This window comes from Argentina silus, assembly GCF_951799395.1.
Source record: "Argentina silus genome assembly, chromosome: 2".
NCBI classification, from domain to species: Eukaryota; Metazoa; Chordata; class Actinopteri; order Argentiniformes; family Argentinidae; genus Argentina; species Argentina silus.
In genome coordinates, this window is record NC_139656.1 from 403,923 (window position 1) to 419,947 (window position 16,025).

General features: G+C 44.3%; 2 protein-coding genes across 3 annotated transcripts; both read left to right on the plus strand.

The window, feature by feature from the left end:
• The first annotated feature begins 7,702 nt into the window (after positions 1–7,702).
• On the plus strand, positions 7,703–10,571 carry LOC310824992 (dicarboxylate carrier UCP2-like). The gene is made up of 7 exons (XM_083697382.1): positions 7,703–7,805; positions 8,117–8,266; positions 8,406–8,613; positions 8,757–8,954; positions 9,211–9,312; positions 9,562–9,742; positions 9,828–10,571. The coding sequence occupies exons 2-7, from the start codon at positions 8,141–8,143 to the stop codon at positions 9,940–9,942; spliced, it is 930 nt and encodes a 309-aa protein (XP_083553508.1). The 5' UTR covers positions 7,703–7,805; positions 8,117–8,140; the 3' UTR covers positions 9,943–10,571.
• A 2,095-nt stretch (positions 10,572–12,666) lies between these two features.
• Positions 12,667–15,981, plus strand: ucp2 (uncoupling protein 2). Of its 2 annotated transcripts, none has more exons than XM_083697383.1 (8): positions 12,667–12,820; positions 12,927–13,082; positions 13,626–13,827; positions 14,467–14,674; positions 14,783–14,980; positions 15,060–15,161; positions 15,282–15,462; positions 15,669–15,981. In XM_083697383.1, exons 3-8 carry the CDS (start codon positions 13,702–13,704, stop codon positions 15,766–15,768), a joined length of 915 nt encoding a protein of 304 aa, XP_083553509.1. In that variant the 5' UTR covers positions 12,667–12,820; positions 12,927–13,082; positions 13,626–13,701; the 3' UTR covers positions 15,769–15,981. The 2 variants fall into 2 exon arrangements, with proteins under 2 accessions (XP_083553509.1, XP_083553510.1); XM_083697384.1 differs by having other exon boundaries at positions 12,691–12,788.
• Positions 15,982–16,025: the final 44 nt, after the last annotated feature.

The following is a 16,025-nucleotide window of genomic DNA, read 5'->3' on the forward strand; positions in this document are numbered from 1 at the left end:
CTGGACACTGGGGCAGCTGAGGCATCAGGAGGATCAGGAGGAGGTACAGGCTCAGTGGGCTGGGATGTATGTAGCTGCTCCCGGGCATGGAATCTGTTGCTTGTGATGCTTGCTTCCCCGAGCAGTAATCCAGGGTTCTTGCGCAGAGGGTGTAGAGCAGTGCAGGTTCTTGGGTTTAGCCCCCAGTCTGGGCCAGGAGTCTTCCAGTAGGCCTGGTGGAGCTTTCATTATTACTGGCTCTCCGGTAGTGGTAGTGCCAAGCCAGGGGAGAGTGGTGTCATCTTCAGCTATCCTGAATGTAGCCAGGGCAACCATCGAGTCGATGTCCTGCTCGTCCTCCCTGATCTGGTGAAGAGTTGAAATTCGCCCCTCCAGCTCAGCAAACCTCTGGCTCAAGTGGAAGCAGCTGTTGCATCCAGATGGAGAGGAGAGCGACGGCATGATCACGCTGCTGTGATGACTCGAATGGAAGGACCACACGAGGGCTCAGAGAATGGAATAGGGTTAGGGTTAGAGTTTGTCGAATAGGAGGCTCTAAGGAGGGGAAGACAGGGTATTTACACGCGAGGGCTCCGAGAATGGAGCCCACTGCGGTGTTGAATCAAAGAATTTAGACCCTCAGAAGGCAGCAGGCAGGGTCGTGGAGACAGACGATGTCTGTTTTTAGCCTCGGAGGCTAACGCAGCAGGCCGTTGTTGTCATTCCATAGACAGCAATAACAGCTCTCCGTAATCCACTGCAATGCGATGCTTCATGTATTCACACTCCGGGAGTATAGAAATGCATACGTTGTCTTGCATAAGGAGAATGTAATTAATGATAAAATAGAATGAAAATGCTCCTCTCTCTAATCTTCTTAAGTTTGGCTGGTGCTATAGCGTCAATGGTAGTCTTCAGCTTATTATTAAAATTGTTGACTAAATCATCACAAGAGGTAGGAAAGATCTATGGGGGTATGTTATTAATATGAGTTATGAAATTGTCAGCAACTTAAGATAATGTTTCCTAACAACCTACTCAGTAACAAAGCTTGGTGATGATATGAATGCAGAGAAAAAAATACAGTAGTGGTCTGAGATTGCCAAGTCAATTACAGAGGATACATCAATCCTTAGATAATTATATCCAACGTATGACCGCGGTTGTGAGTCGGCCCATTAACTTGTTGAATAAAATCCATTGAGCTCAACACATTTCGGAACTCAGCGGCTTCAGAGTCGGCCGCATTATCCACATGAAGATTAAAATCACCTATGACCATAATGTTTCAGTGAAGTCATCTAAAAAGATAGGACACTGTTTGGGGGTCTATATATTGTTATAACAAGCACAGGGGGTTGGGATTTTAACAGTATAGCATGATGTTCAAAGGAGCAAAAATCACCAATAGGGATATTTCTACAGCTGCTTTTTTTTTTTTTTACCATGCCTTCTATATTAGTTTGTTAATAAAAAAAGTCTTATTAGTTAGTGATCAAACATTGAGAAGTGCCATATCCATTTTTCCCCATCCAGTCTTTCTTAGTGCAGGACATGGAACATTTAATGGGATGGAGATCAGATTACTTGTAGTTATACCACGAGTAGTACAGTTTAACTGATGTTTAGTGGATCTCACATGTTGCTATTGGCATGAGTGATGTGATTACCTTGTGGGGGCATGGACTTCCTCAGTCAACTCTGACAGTGTGTAGGATGGCAAAGTCCATGTTAGCAGAGAGAAAATGCACCAGTGCGGTTGGGATGGAGTCCATCTCTCTTATAGTATTCACTACGGTTCCAGAAGAGGTTGAAATTGTCAATGAAGTGGATTCCAAGGGTTGCGCACTCTGCCTTGAGCCAGTTGTGGAGAGAGAGAAGCCTGGTAAAGTGGCCATAGCCACGTCCAGGAGTTGGAATTGGACCAGAAATCTGAATCCTTTTACCTGTGGACAGGAGTATAGCCAGGAGATGTCTGAAATCCCCCTTTAACATTTCAGACTGCTGTTTCCTGGTGTCATTCAACCCAACATACACAATGAGCCTGGTGCACTCCGGGTGGTGTTGTAGTGCTGTGGGTAGCTGTTCCAGGATGTTTGACACACAGGCTCCAGGAAAACTGTAGGTGTGGCTCCCCCTCCCTATAATATGCGTCACGATGGAGCTCCCGAGGACAATGGTCGATGGGGGAGGATGGTCTTGCTGAGATGAACCAGGTGGATTGTGAGATCTGTAGGATATGCTGGACTGAGGATGCTGGGATCTGGTTGTGTATGGGCTGGAACTAAACACAGCTGGAGCAACAGACACAGGGACAGTAGACACCAGGGCAGGAGCAGGAACGACAGGGGCCCCAGTAGTGGGACTGGGCACTGGAGGGGCAGCTGAGGCATCAGGAAAACCAACAAGAGGTGCAGGCTGGGTGGGCTGGGATGTATGTAACCGCTCCAGAGCATGGAACTTATTGCTGAGGTGAAGGACTACAGGAGCGAGAGGCAGTGACTGCCTTTCCACTGTCCTCATGAGGTGGTGGTCCAGGCCCCAGAGCAACACCTTCTGCAATGTTTATTTCCCCAAGCAACAATCCAGGGCTCTGGGGCAGAGGGAGTAGATCAGTGCAGGTTCTTTGTTTTAGCCCCCAGGCTGGGCCAGGGATCTTCCTGGTGGAGCTTTCACTATTTCTGGCTCTGCAATGGTGATAGTGCCATGCCAGGGGAGAGTGATGTCATTTTCAGCCAGCCTGGATGTTGCTAAGGCAACCATCGAGTTGTGCTACTCCAGCTCAACGATCCTCTGACTCAGGTGGAGGCAGCTGTTGCATCCGGGTGGAGAGGTGAGTGGAGGCATGGTGTAGACTTGTTTCCAAGCCACGTATATGCAGCAAGCCAGAGCCCGACCACAGACTTGAAACTAGCCAGCACTAGGACCCACAGTCAGAAAACACAATTCTCGCCAGCAGAGCAAACAGCAACGAGAGAGCAGAGACTTACTCAATGCGATTTAACTGCCAGGGCCCATCAGACGGCATTGCTGTTATGGATTAAGGGTTCTAACTGGAGCCAACTGTGCCTCGGCGTTCGAGAGAAGGACGGCGACTGGAAAGTCGCCGAGTGTTTGGAGGAGGCTGGAAAGCCAACGGAAGAAATTACAACCATTTTTATAATAAACGGGACATTCCCTTACCACCACACTGCGTCCGCCTATCTGTGGGCAAGGGACTTGTTACAGTGGCCTTGCTCACAGATAGGCGGACGCAGTGTGGTGGTAAGGGAATGTCCTGTTTATTATAAAAATGGTTGTAATTTCTTCTCTCGAACGCCGAGGCACACACATCTTAAACCATCTAGTCAACGAGGCTTCATTTGCAACAGGTGTGCAACGGAGCCTCGCTGACGTAACCCTGGCCACGGTCCTGTAGCTCCCTCTACAGGCCGAACGCCGCATTTCCCCCCACACCATCATAAATCTAGCATAGATCACATGCATTTAAGATAGCCTACATACTTCAAACAATGACTGACCAAACACAGGCCTACTTCATCATAAGTAACAGAATAAATCAGAGATCATGTCACAATACATCATCAGAATATCGACGTCAATAGAAAGAAATCAATCCAATAGAATCAAACAGAAATGAACTTACATTAACGGTCAGTCAAAAGGAAACATAGAGGAGGAGGTCCTACCACAAGTTCACTGATTGGTGTCTTCTTGTGGAGAGGAGGGGTACCTTACAGTTTCTAACAAACGCAGTGAAGGCTGAATTACAAGTGAAGGCCAGGGAGAAAAGTATTTTAGAGGGAAGGAGTTGTAGAGCAGGCTGGCAGACAAGCAGGGAGGAAGGAGGCAAGCACTTCACCGAGCTGTATGAGATTCAAGAGAGCGGGTAATCCTAGGGTTTCTCACATTTGGTTGTAAAAACACAACAGAGATTCCAGCGAGAGGCAATATGGCAATGTTCGAAGGTAGGATCTACATGGTTCTCACCACTTGTGAAGTCAAACAGATAGAATCCATTATTGTCAATCCATAGAAAGCAATCACAGCTCTCTGTAATCCACTCAGTAGGCAAAAAAAGGCAACACTATTCGGTAAAGATCGTACAAATGGTCAATTCTAATAATGATCAACCGGGTAGCAAGAAATAAAGTTTTCGTGACAAAAACCGGCAGCCAAAAAGTTTGTTAACGTACTCTCACAACGACATCACTAGAAGGGTTATAGACCCAACACATATGTGAGATTGGGGTAATGGACATTGTAGTAGGCTACCTTATTTGGTATATTGACAGCCCCTGGTGGAGAGGACGGAGGGAGGTAGGGGGGACGGTAGGGGTTGAGGGCCAGGCAGGTGCAGCTCAATGGCATGACTTGGCAGAGAGCATTTGCCCTAACCTTTGGAAAAGGTCTGGCCAAAGGAGCATAGCCGGAGAGGTATGGGAATAAAATAGTCATCCCTACCCCTCTTCATGAAGCCCTAAACAAATTTGCTATCCTATAGCCAATCCCCTAAGCCTGTTATCTCTGTGGGCATCCCTCCCAGCTCTCTCTGTTACTGTGACAATTGACACCAAAGTGAATGCAGTCTTTTGTGTGTTGTGCCAATAGAATAGTAAGACAGTTGTGTACTGGATGTAATGGAAGACAGCCAAGAGACTTGAAACCTGATCCCAGATATTTCTAAAGTCATGCGTCACTGCTCCCAGTAAACAGACTTGGGGGATCAAACCTCTACTTTGCATAACAGTTTTTTTGTATTAGTGCAATACATAAAATCATAGCAGCAATTAGATACAGCCACAGCACAGACAACACACACTGTGGTGATTAAATAGATACTACATGATTGTTGTCACTAATTATTTGCATCAAATCTTGGCTTGGTGTTGACTTTACGGTTCATGATATAATAATAGTCGATTTTGGAGTCATCATTGCTCATTGGAGTGGGGAGGTGTGCCCCTCTCTGTCCAGTCAGGTAAAACAGGGATTTGTTTTTAATTGTAAGCGTATAACTAGTGGCTGATATATACAAAATATCCTGTAGCGACCAGGTATACACAGTACCGTCAGAAAAAAGGAAGGCTCTCTCACACACACACAGACACACACACAGACTTATAAACACATAAGAAAATCCCACTCACTCACACACACAGTTTTCCGTTAGCTCAGTGTGCTCTACTAACCTCATAGGGATGTACTGACTGATGTATTTATAGTCTTGAGGGTACTGGGGAAGGGGCGCATGGTGGTGTGTGTGTGGGGGGGGGAGGCTTCTGGGATTTGTGTGAGACTGCCATACCGGTATTCAGTTTCAGTGGGAGAGGGAGAAGGTGAGGGTGGGGTGGGCCTGGAGGAGTTGCTTGTTTACCAGACAGAGTTTGTGCTCTAAGGTCGCAGGATCTGTTGAGAAAACCGGTTTCAGCCGGAGTTGAGACAAGCAGGTGCCGTCAGCAGCAGCTTCTGTAACGTGTCACAGTGTACCCAGCTGCATGCCTGGGATACCTGAGGCAGAGCCTTGTGGGGCTCAGACAAAGGCAAGGCTATAAAGTGCAGTGGTGGCAGTTGACTGTGTTCCTGCTTTTGCTTGTTCACCAGTGCCTTCCTCCACCTCAGGCACACAGAGGTCAAGCCTCCTTTACTGCTGCCTCACCAACCAAATGTGACTTTTCAAGTATTCTTTCTTTTGTTCGTTCTCTCTCTCTCACACATACAGGCACGCACGCGCACACACACACACACGCGCGCGCACACACAGCGGCAGTCCATAGAGAGAAAATATTTCACACAGTGTAATCAGAAAATGGCGACGCCTTATGTAATGTTCTTTTGTACTTCTATTTAAATATAGAAGAAAATGTCGATGTGAGCAGTCAGGATGTGAGCAGTCTCTCCATGTCTGGGGTTGAGGTCACTCAAGTTCTCACTTTACTCACACCAGCAATTCAAATTAATTTGAGATACTAAAGTCATCTTTACTAAATTGAGAAATAATTTTCTTTGTGATCTTAAATGTTCTGTAATTTTATTTAGAAATGTTCTTTTCATACCTTTGAAGAGGAATTCACATTGCTAGTACATAACACATCTGAAGCACTCATCAGATTTTTTTTGTAGCCCATTAGTGTTTTGGTAAATGGTGTGGAGGTTGTCAACTGCTCTGTTGATGCACTAAATATGTCCCTGGGGAGTGGTTATCATGTGTGGCATCATTGGCGCATTGCAACACTCAGAGAAGGGAATAGCTGTAATTAAGGGGATAAGGAAAACAACAACAAGTTTGGCAGGTTTAAGACAGAGAACCGTTCTTACCACCACCTGTTGAATACAACGACTGGTAAATACCAACCCCAAATCCCTCTGTGACAAGGTTCCTTCTCCAGATGCCTGGTGGTCTGATGATTGCATACAGATGCCCTGCACCTCCACCAACCTCAGCCCTATGTATGGGGGGTAAGAGAAAGAATGTACATACTGTTCTTTTTCTGTTCTTTTTCTAAGAACACGTCTAACAAGTCTTGCAAACCTCTTGTTGTTTGGAAGGAGAATATGCATTATGCTCAGGCTGAGGGGAGTGAATACCAGCCTAAATTGTCAGCATGGGACAGTTCAGAATCCAGGAACAATTCTGGAACATTTTGCGCATTTCGTGCAATTAATACAACATAGTTTCAATACTTTTCTTGCTAAATACTTCACCGGGAAAGAAAACGCTACATATGTAGTGGGAAACTGTCCTCTATGCCATTGCCTTACCACATGTGGTCCGTATGGCACCCAAGAAACAGGTTTTGAGATGCAATTTTCGGAATCCAGACAAGCCCCTCCTCCTGATTGGCCATACAGAGTGACCAATAAGAAACGACTTCGTATAAAATGACAGATGTGTGTGCATGTTAGGTAATATGTAAATATGTTCTCCGTTTTGATAAAGTGACATAATAATGATAATGCCCACTATTTCACGTGAAATGAATCTAGCACCCGGTAATTTATGATGAATTTATGAAACTTCCAAAAATGTAATGGCCTTTAAATTTGCCATTATACAATTCCGCTCGCCAAGATTATTGTAATGAAATTGAATTTGCTTGTTTACAGTTAAGTGCAGATCAACAACTGCTCAAGTACGAACTGTGTCCCACCGTAAACACGAGATAAACATAGCATCATGTGTGACACACCCGCATACGCAATTTGACCCAATGTGACAGACTGCCTGTAGCTCAAAATGCGTCTATAAATTGGGGAGCCCATTAGCGCAACACCAGTACTCATGCACTACACGGGGCAAAGCACACCCGGATTAACTCACTCTGGATTACCGGTCTTTTTCCTTTTTTTATTATTATTAATACAAATCTATAATAATAACAAATATTATTATTGGATATTATTCTCCTTCAAAATACGATCAGGTAAAGGTATACACTAACTGTTTTGCAGAAGTACAATGTTGTGACAATTAATTTTAAACCAGGCTTTGATGTAAATTTGAAATGTAACAAACAGTGGTTCTATGTGACATAGCAATGTGATGGCAATATCAGAAATGGTATGGTAATTAATTAATAATGATAATACATAGCATTTGAATAATACATGCAGTTGTCCTTGTAGAGTGAAAGTAAAGAAGGTTGTACAACCACCACCATCATTGCTAATATTAAAATCATTAATGGTTTGTCACAGGTAGTGGGAATGCTGCTTTGCTTTGTCCAGGCAGGTTGTATGGCACAAGGCATCTTAACAGGAAAACATCTTCAAACAAGAAGTTTACTTGTAGAAGAGACATAAATCTCTTCTGTCTTCACGAACAGGTACTACAGTCGATTGAGAGTTCATGGATGTGTTGAAAGTATTTTGAAAGCATGTCTCAGTCACACAGTCCGTGAATTAGTGGGTAATATGACTGTGTGATTAACAATGACTGCATCATTTCCAGCATGGGTAAATGCAATGTCAGTTTGGGTGAGCACATTATGTACACATAGTGTAGTCAATAAGTCAGCAGTGAGATTCAAGTCCTTGCTTGTTGAGATCATTCTGCCTGTGTCCTGTCCCATCAGGGAACCAAATATTGTCTGGGTAGGTTCACACAGAAATTCGGCTGTTATTTTTCTACTTCAAGTTCATCTTCGCCTCCAGCACAGCTATGGTTGGAATACAACCCACAGACCTGGCACCAACAGCTACCATCAAATTCTTTGGTGCAGGCACTGCAGGGTGCATCGCTGACCTTGTCACCTTTCCTCTGGATACGGCCAAGGTCCGACTACAGGTGAGGGGTGAGAATGGATTGGTGGCTTTGTTTAAAGCTGCTTTTTAAATACTTCATACTATTCCACCTGCCCAAATGTAGATTGAAAGCCCTGACGTTCCCATTCAGGTGACAGCTAACATGCTGCTTTCCATTTCAGATCCAAGGAGAGGTCTCATTGGCGCAGGGGTCCCATGTGGTGAGGTATCGGGGCGTGTTTGGCACCATCACCACCATGGTGCGTACGGAGGGGGCCCGGAGCCTCTACAACGGCCTGGTGGCAGGGCTACAGAGGCAGATGAGCTTCGCCTCCGTCCGCATTGGCCTCTACGACTCCATGAAGGCATTCTACTCCCGTGGCAATGAGAGTGAGCTTTCTTGTTTTGACGACTTATCCACTGATTAATAACAGGGTAGAAAACAAAGTGCATGCTACAGTTGGCAGAGCTATTTCTCACTAGCACTCCAGTCCTTTCAGTGAGAATCACTGACTGTGCTCACCTCTCTCCAGCTGCTAGCATCGTTACCCGGCTCATGGCAGGCTGTACCACCGGAGCGATGGCTGTGGTTTTCGCTCAGCCCACAGACGTGGTGAAGGTGCGTTTCCAGGCCCAAGTACGCTTGGCTGACGGGGGGAAGAGGTACAATGGCACCATGGATGCCTACCGGACCATTGCACGAGATGAAGGGGTGCGAGGGCTTTGGAAAGGTGAGTTATGAGCCTCACGGTTCATTTCAAAGCTAGGAAAAAATGTTGGCCCTAAAATAATCAGGGAAACTGGAGACAAAACACATTTGCATTTGCAAGTCCCCCATTTGTTTAGTCTGATAATTAAGTATTAGATTAGAGCAAGAGCGTATTGTCACTGCTGCTTTCCAAGGCCAAGCTCTGTTTGTTTGATGTTTCTGCTACTCTAGCATCATTGATTTTTGATTCTGACTACTTCCCTGTGTATTTGTTTCAGGCTGCCTACCCAATATAGCACGCAACGCCATTGTAAATTGTTCAGAGCTTGTAACCTACGACATCATCAAGGAACTCATACTGAAGTTTGACCTCATGACAGGTGAGGTTAATGTCGGCTATAGTTTAACATAACAAAACTTAACAAATAGATGACTCCAGACTGCAATAACAACTAATGATGGACAATATCACATTGTGTGTATTACTTGTAATAAAGATGAATAATAAACAGTTGCATTCTGTGTGTGAATTAAGATAAACAACATAAGACCGCAGTGTACAATCTGTAAGTGGTGTATGACATTTAATGCACACTAGATTAATGTTGAGGATGTATTTTCTCTTCCAGATAACCTACCGTGTCACTTTACAGCTGCGTTCGGTGCAGGTTTCTGCACTACCATTGTGGCTTCCCCAGTAGATGTGGTCAAAACCCGGTTCATGAACTCAGCGTCAGGCCAGTATGGCAGCGCTATTAACTGTACCATCACTATGCTGACTAAGGAGGGGCCTACAGCCTTCTATAAGGGGTAAGGACTTGTCTACTGTTTGGCCCACATGAAATGGAATACACTATTGCACTGTCCTCTTACACTCTTCTCTCCTCCGTCTCAGATTTGTGCCGTCTTTCCTGCGTCTTGGGTCATGGAACATTGTGATGTTTGTGTCCTATGAGCAGATCAAGCGGGCGATGACAAGAGCACAGCAGTCCTGGGAGTCACCATTCTGATCTCTCTGTGGTTTCAGCATGTGTTTCTCTGGACAGAGCCGTGCAGGCGCGGAGGCCAAGGCTTCACCACAGGGATATCAATGGATATTATGCCTGTTGATCCCCTAGGTTCCATGAAATGGAATCCTTGTGCGGGATTCTAGAATACAATGGTATTTCTTTCTTAGGCTGATAGACAAAATGGATCATCCACCCCAATATTAGTTCAGGTGGAAGTTCAAAAGAGGCCCCCCAGGATAAGATTCCAACCACTTCAGGGACTGAGACCACACTACCCTGTGCTGAAGTGGGAGCACAGGGGCCAGAGTGGTGACAAGGCCAGAATAGGTCTGGCGGCAAATGACCTGTTATTCACTGGCTACCTTTAGAAAGCAGAGCCACACATTCTTCATATTCCTCCTCATTCTTTTCCTTTGACTGTGTAAAGAAATGTTTACAGTAGTTACAGCACAAAATGCAATAGTCTGTCTTTCTATGTTACTTTGTTTACATGTGGTTTATTCATTAAGATGTGAAAGCTTGGTGAATCGCTGGTCGATCACTCATAACCAACCAACAAATCTGTATATTACAATGCAACGGGCCTAGATACTGTAGTGTCTTCCCAAAATGTACTGTTGGTATCAATAAAGCTGCATATATTGTTGTCTGTTTCTGTCTAAATTAAATTCTAAATGGTAGGAACTGGTAGACGTAATAACAAGGGTGAATGACTTTTGTTAATTTAATAAACCTTGCTGTCACACACAGGTTGTTTATCTAAATGTCTTTCTGAACAGTTAATCAGAGTTTTCTTTAGTGTGTTCAATAATATGGAAACCCCTCAAGACCTAACAATCATCTTTCATTCACAAAAGAGAGCATGTTTACATCCGATATCCTTTAATCTATGTATTCAAATTGATGACCAAACCCATGATTAAATAACCCAAATCTGTTCTCTTATTTACAAGGATACATACAAGTGACAGGTAATGTCAGGAATGGAGGGAAGAGCTGGTCATATTCAATGGAATAACAGATTCTAAAAAAGGATGCATGTGTGTCATTGGAGGCTGGTGGAGGTAGAAATCAAAGGATGTGCTCATTGTAATGCATGGAATGGAATCAGGAATGGTATCAATATTTCTACCTCCACCAGCCTCCCCTGATGTGTATCTCATAAACTAAAGAAGAAAAGCCAGGGCAGATAAGTTGTCAATAGTTTCAGCATCATGTAAGATAATTGGGGTACTCTGCTAGTTTTTTGCATGGCTTGAGTGGCCTGGAGATAATCAGCAACATGACAATCATCTTATAACGAACAAACAACCTACATATGGGCTTTTTAATCTTTATCTTCTATAAAGATATCTTCTTTTACCCTTGAACCCATAGGAAAGTAAGGCATTTTATTTATGCTGGGGTCTGTGTCATATTACCTCAAATTTGGTAACACAAAAATAATGGATAGAGAGTGGAAAGAGTGGATAGCCTATGTTGTCTGTAATCTATGTTCATGTTTTAAAATAATTTACTTATTCATCCTGTCAGAGAATTTAATCTCTTCAGACACGCCTTGCTGTAAATGCATCACATTTTACTTTCTTTTGTTTTTTATATTGAGGCAGCAATAACATGTCTGTTGAGAATGTCCTCTACAAAGCCTCTGTAACTCTGTAATGTTGCCTGATGATGAAACATGTGTTGAGGTGGTGGTTATCGCACCAGTACTGTGTCTACATTTGTGAAAACAAAGTTTGTAAATCCACATATCTGTAAGAACATCTGTGCATATTTGTTTGATCTGATTCGTAAAATGAATTAGTTTCTTATAAACACATCTTGTCCATCTTCAGAACAACCAGAAGAAGATACAATAATATGTTTTTCTACAAAGAAAACCTCTTGCCTTCTAAGCCTCCCCCCCTGACCTTAAGTTATTTGAGTATACAGTCCCTTCACCTCTCTATTAAACTGATGGATAGAACAAATCCTTTCACACAACAAGTAGCAATAGATCTGAAGAAGGGACCTTTAGAAGGGGGAGGTATGAAATGCAAAGTAAATATCTGCGGTGGAGTCCGCCGTGCACAACAAACAGCCTTAAAGCTCTAACCGCAGCTCACTACTTGGAGGTTTCACATATGGATGTCATTATCCTAAAGGGGTGTAGGGCCTGCTGGATTCTCATCATGACTCAGCAAGATAAGCAAACCTATTTAAAAATGTCTATGTACACACTATATTAAACAAAACAAAAAAAAACAGACAATATTTAAATCAAATAATGATAGCAAGCATTGGTGAAAGTCCAATGTAAGTAATGTCTCTTTACCACCAAATATATTCAGGGGTGCACAAAGACTAAGACCATTAAACTAAATGTTGTATATAAGTTGTTTACCGATGTTTATAAGTGGGTTTGATGATTTGACTCTTTGTGGGACTGGACAGTCTTGGGCTTGGTAATAACGAATTAATACAATACCATGTTACCGAGTTATGCTAGAGACTATGTGGTTTTGAGAATTGTTGTTTTCTTCCATACCATTGTTTGTATTTACAACAACATTAATATCTATTAGGCAATTAAATAATCATCTAATTAACCAAAGGAACGTCTGATTGGGGGAGATTTGAAGGCCAATCGCCGCTGGTCCAATCACAAGCGGCTATGTGTTGAGTGTGAGAACAGGACAGAGCCACGCAGCGCGAGGAGAACAAACACAGCTGCCGGGTCATGACGTAACACGCTGTTTAATAAGGATATAAAAGCAGCTGTTCTGTTTCCCTGACCAAGTCTTCTGTGTCGGCTAGAATTCACCTTGTCGCAGCATCCGCTTCACCGAATAACGCTATTTTTGGTAATAATTCAATTTTCACGTTTCATTCCACGGTAAGATTGAGAAGTTTAGTCGTCTGTTTTATTTTTCTCCATTCGATTTACTGAGAGCTCAGTGTTTCCACTGCTGACTAACTTGTTGCGCTCTTGTTTTTTTCAGAATTTGGAGTAGTATGTTTTTTGGATACATCACTTTTGAACGCTTTTCTATGGAACAACAAGGCAACCAAATTATATCTGAAAGTAATTTCGACCAGAGGGACGCCTTTAGAGAATCCTGATCTTTGTTTTTGCCTTCCTGAGTCGCTTGAGTGAGGTATGAACACTTCTTGAGTTTTGGTTAAGCCGTGTTTCTGACACAGCCAGGCCTCAAGGAATTAAATTGTAGATTGAGATTTAATTGCTTTAGGCCATGTGTTACATGTTAGGATTCCCTGAGGATTTCGTATTGTTGGCTTTTGCGGTAGACTACACCTTGCATCAGGGGCCAGCTGAATAGCTTGCCGTAGGCGGTCTGATTCAGCATCACAAATACACGGATGCAGCTCTTCCTTTGTTCGGTTCACTTGGCCTACTCATTTGCTTAGTCAAGCACTGACATGGCACAGGCAGGTCCCACAATGGGGTGGGTGTCGTTGCTGTTCCGCCAATGTGTTTATCTGAAATGGAACAATTTATAGCCCGCCCCTTTTCACTTGTTTGGCGACATGTGTCTCAAACTGTGCCCTAACCTGACACCTTATTTGGAATTGTGCCGAACAACATTGTGATTATCTGTCTATTTTAGATCATGTCTAATGCATACAGTCCTTATTATGAATAAGTAACCTGTAACTGCTTTCTGGCTCCCCTTTCACAGTTGGGTAGAGTTCACTGTCGTCTTCAGTCCATTTTTTAAATCTTCACATTCCACTGATCTTACGAAGAGGCTGAAAATGGTTGGATTCAGACCTACTGATGTGCCCCCCACAGCTGCTGTTAAGTTTGTGGGTGCTGGAACAGCGGCCTGCATCGCTGACCTGCTCACCTTTCCCTTGGACACAGCCAAAGTGCGCCTACAGGTATTGTCTATGGGCTCTTTGATTAAATGTGTTTGTGGGGGAGGGTCCATCTGTTGTCACCACCTGGTTTTATGATGCAGATGGGAAGCCAGGAAGTGTATGCAGTCAAAGTTATTGTTTCTTGTCAGGAAACCACAAGGACTCTGACAGCAGTCTCTCAAAGGGGTATTTGAGACTGTGCTGCTATGTCATATAGCTTCACTTGCGAAAAGGCTTGCATCACCAAGAACACTAGGATTCCATATACTCTTTACTACTTTTAATAATTGGTTTCCCCCAAGAAGACAAACCAAACTTACTATAACCTGATTCAGCTCGAGCTTAAACCACAACTAGGTTGGTCTGAATAAGGTTCTCAGATGCCCCTCTTTTTGGCTAATAGTACTGACTTGGTTGCATACATAAAGACTGACAACTCCTATTCTTCCAATTTTCTCTCCTGACTTCCTCCCAGCTGGTAGGCTAAGCGGTTCCAGGAGGTGATTGTTAAACCCTAGGATTTTGCTGACACTGGACCTTGCATCATGGACGCTTTTGCTGGGACCCCCCTGCCCAACACTCATCCTCCAGTGCCCTCCCTATGTGTCCTCCCCTCCTAGTGTCTGTAAAGTCTCTCCATGCCCATTTTGTCCTGTACAGATCCAGGGGGAGGCCAGAGGGGCTACTGGTAGTGGCACAGCCGTGTATCGGGGTGTGTTTGGCACAATCACCACAATGGTGCGTATGGAGGGGGCCCGGAGCCTCTACAATGGCCTGGTGGCAGGGCTACAGAGGCAGATGAGCTTCGCCTCCGTCCGCATCGGCCTCTACGACTCAGTCAAGCAGTTTTACACCAAAGGCTCTGACCGTGAGTCAACTTGGGTCCAACACATTCCCCATGCCAACATGGTGGCCAATTCCCCCACCTGTCAGTTGAAAGTTTGACACCCCCCCCCCTCTCTCCCCTGTTCATCAGATGTAGGGATTGGCAGTTGCCTGCTTGCGGGCTGTACCACCGGGGCAATGGCAGTGGCTATGGCCCAACCCACAGATGTGGTGAAGGTCCGCTTCCAGGCTCAGGCAAGCTCTTCTGGGACAAGCCGGCGTTACCAAGGCACAATGGATGCCTACAAGACTATTGCCAAGGAGGAGGGTGTTCGTGGCCTGTGGAGAGGTGAGGCTTGGGGGGGAATGTTTCATGTTGCACTTTTAGTTCTGGGAGAAGTGTTAATGTTTGCAATCCCTAATTGCAGGTACTGCCCCGAATATTGCACGCAATGCAATTGTCAACTGCACTGAACTGGTGACTTATGACCTCATCAAGGATGCACTTATTAGGACCACACCCTTGACTGGTGAGTCATTGCATTGCCATCTACTGAGTTTATTGATTTGTGTTTTTATGCATTTATAATACTCAAATCTGGATATTGTGTTGCTGTGCCTCTCCTCAATCCTTACTATTTGCACTACAGATGACCTCCTGTGCCACTTTACATCAGCTTTTGGAGCAGGCTTTTGCACCACTGTGATTGCCTCTCCTGTAGATGTGGCGAAGACAAGATACATGAACTCTACCCACGGCCAGTACAGTAGTGCCCTCAACTGTGCTCTTGCAATGGTGACTAAGGAGGGGCCCCATGCCTTCTACAAGGGGTAAGCTGGGGTCATGTCCTGAAGTAGATGGATTTCAAAGGATTGTCTCTGTGCATAGGCTACCCTTTCCTGTTGCTGTTTCCTGTTCAGGCGGGTCAGCTTCAAACCAGTCTGTTGAGCAAGGCTGGCAATGGGCTTTGAAAGTCATCAGGTTGGTCTAAACCTATGCTTGGATCTGAGTTGTCTATTCTATTCTCTGCCTCCAGGTTCATGCCTTCTTTCCTACGGCTGGGCTCCTGGAACGTGGTGATGTTCGTCACGTATGAACAGCTGAAACGTGCCATGATGGCAGCCTGTCACAACTAGGCCCCTCTGTCGACCTGGGCATTAGCTGGAGGGTGGTGCTGTGCTGCCGTTACTCATTTTAGTTTACTATTCAATGTTTCTCTTGTAGTTGCCATTTTAAACCACATTTTTCCACTTCACTTTAGTCTTGCCCTGAGACTGAAGCTAGTCTTATTCTATTGTCTTTTAATCCCTTTAGAACATCTGACAATAATAAAGTTGATTAATAATTGTGTGGGACTCTTCTCAATCTGTCATTTCAACTGGATAGTAACTAA

What these genes read in the sequence shown, in the direction of transcription:
- ucp2 (XM_083697383.1), top strand. Translation starts at nt 13,702, where the DNA reads ATGGTTGGATTCAGACCTACTGATGTGCCCCCCACAGCTGCTGTTAAG. An exon ending in TTACACCAAAGGCTCTGACC is followed by an intron (nt 14,675 to 14,782) that starts GTGAGTCAACTT and finishes CCTGTTCATCAG; the next exon opens with ATGTAGGGATTGGCAGTTGC. An exon ending in TAGGACCACACCCTTGACTG is followed by an intron (nt 15,162 to 15,281) that starts GTGAGTCATTGC and finishes TTTGCACTACAG; the next exon opens with ATGACCTCCTGTGCCACTTT.
- LOC310824992 (XM_083697382.1), top strand. Translation starts at nt 8,141, where the DNA reads ATGGTTGGAATACAACCCACAGACCTGGCACCAACAGCTACCATCAAA. An exon ending in CGGCCAAGGTCCGACTACAG is followed by an intron (nt 8,267 to 8,405) that starts GTGAGGGGTGAG and finishes TTTCCATTTCAG; the next exon opens with ATCCAAGGAGAGGTCTCATT. An exon ending in GAAGTTTGACCTCATGACAG is followed by an intron (nt 9,313 to 9,561) that starts GTGAGGTTAATG and finishes TTTCTCTTCCAG; the next exon opens with ATAACCTACCGTGTCACTTT.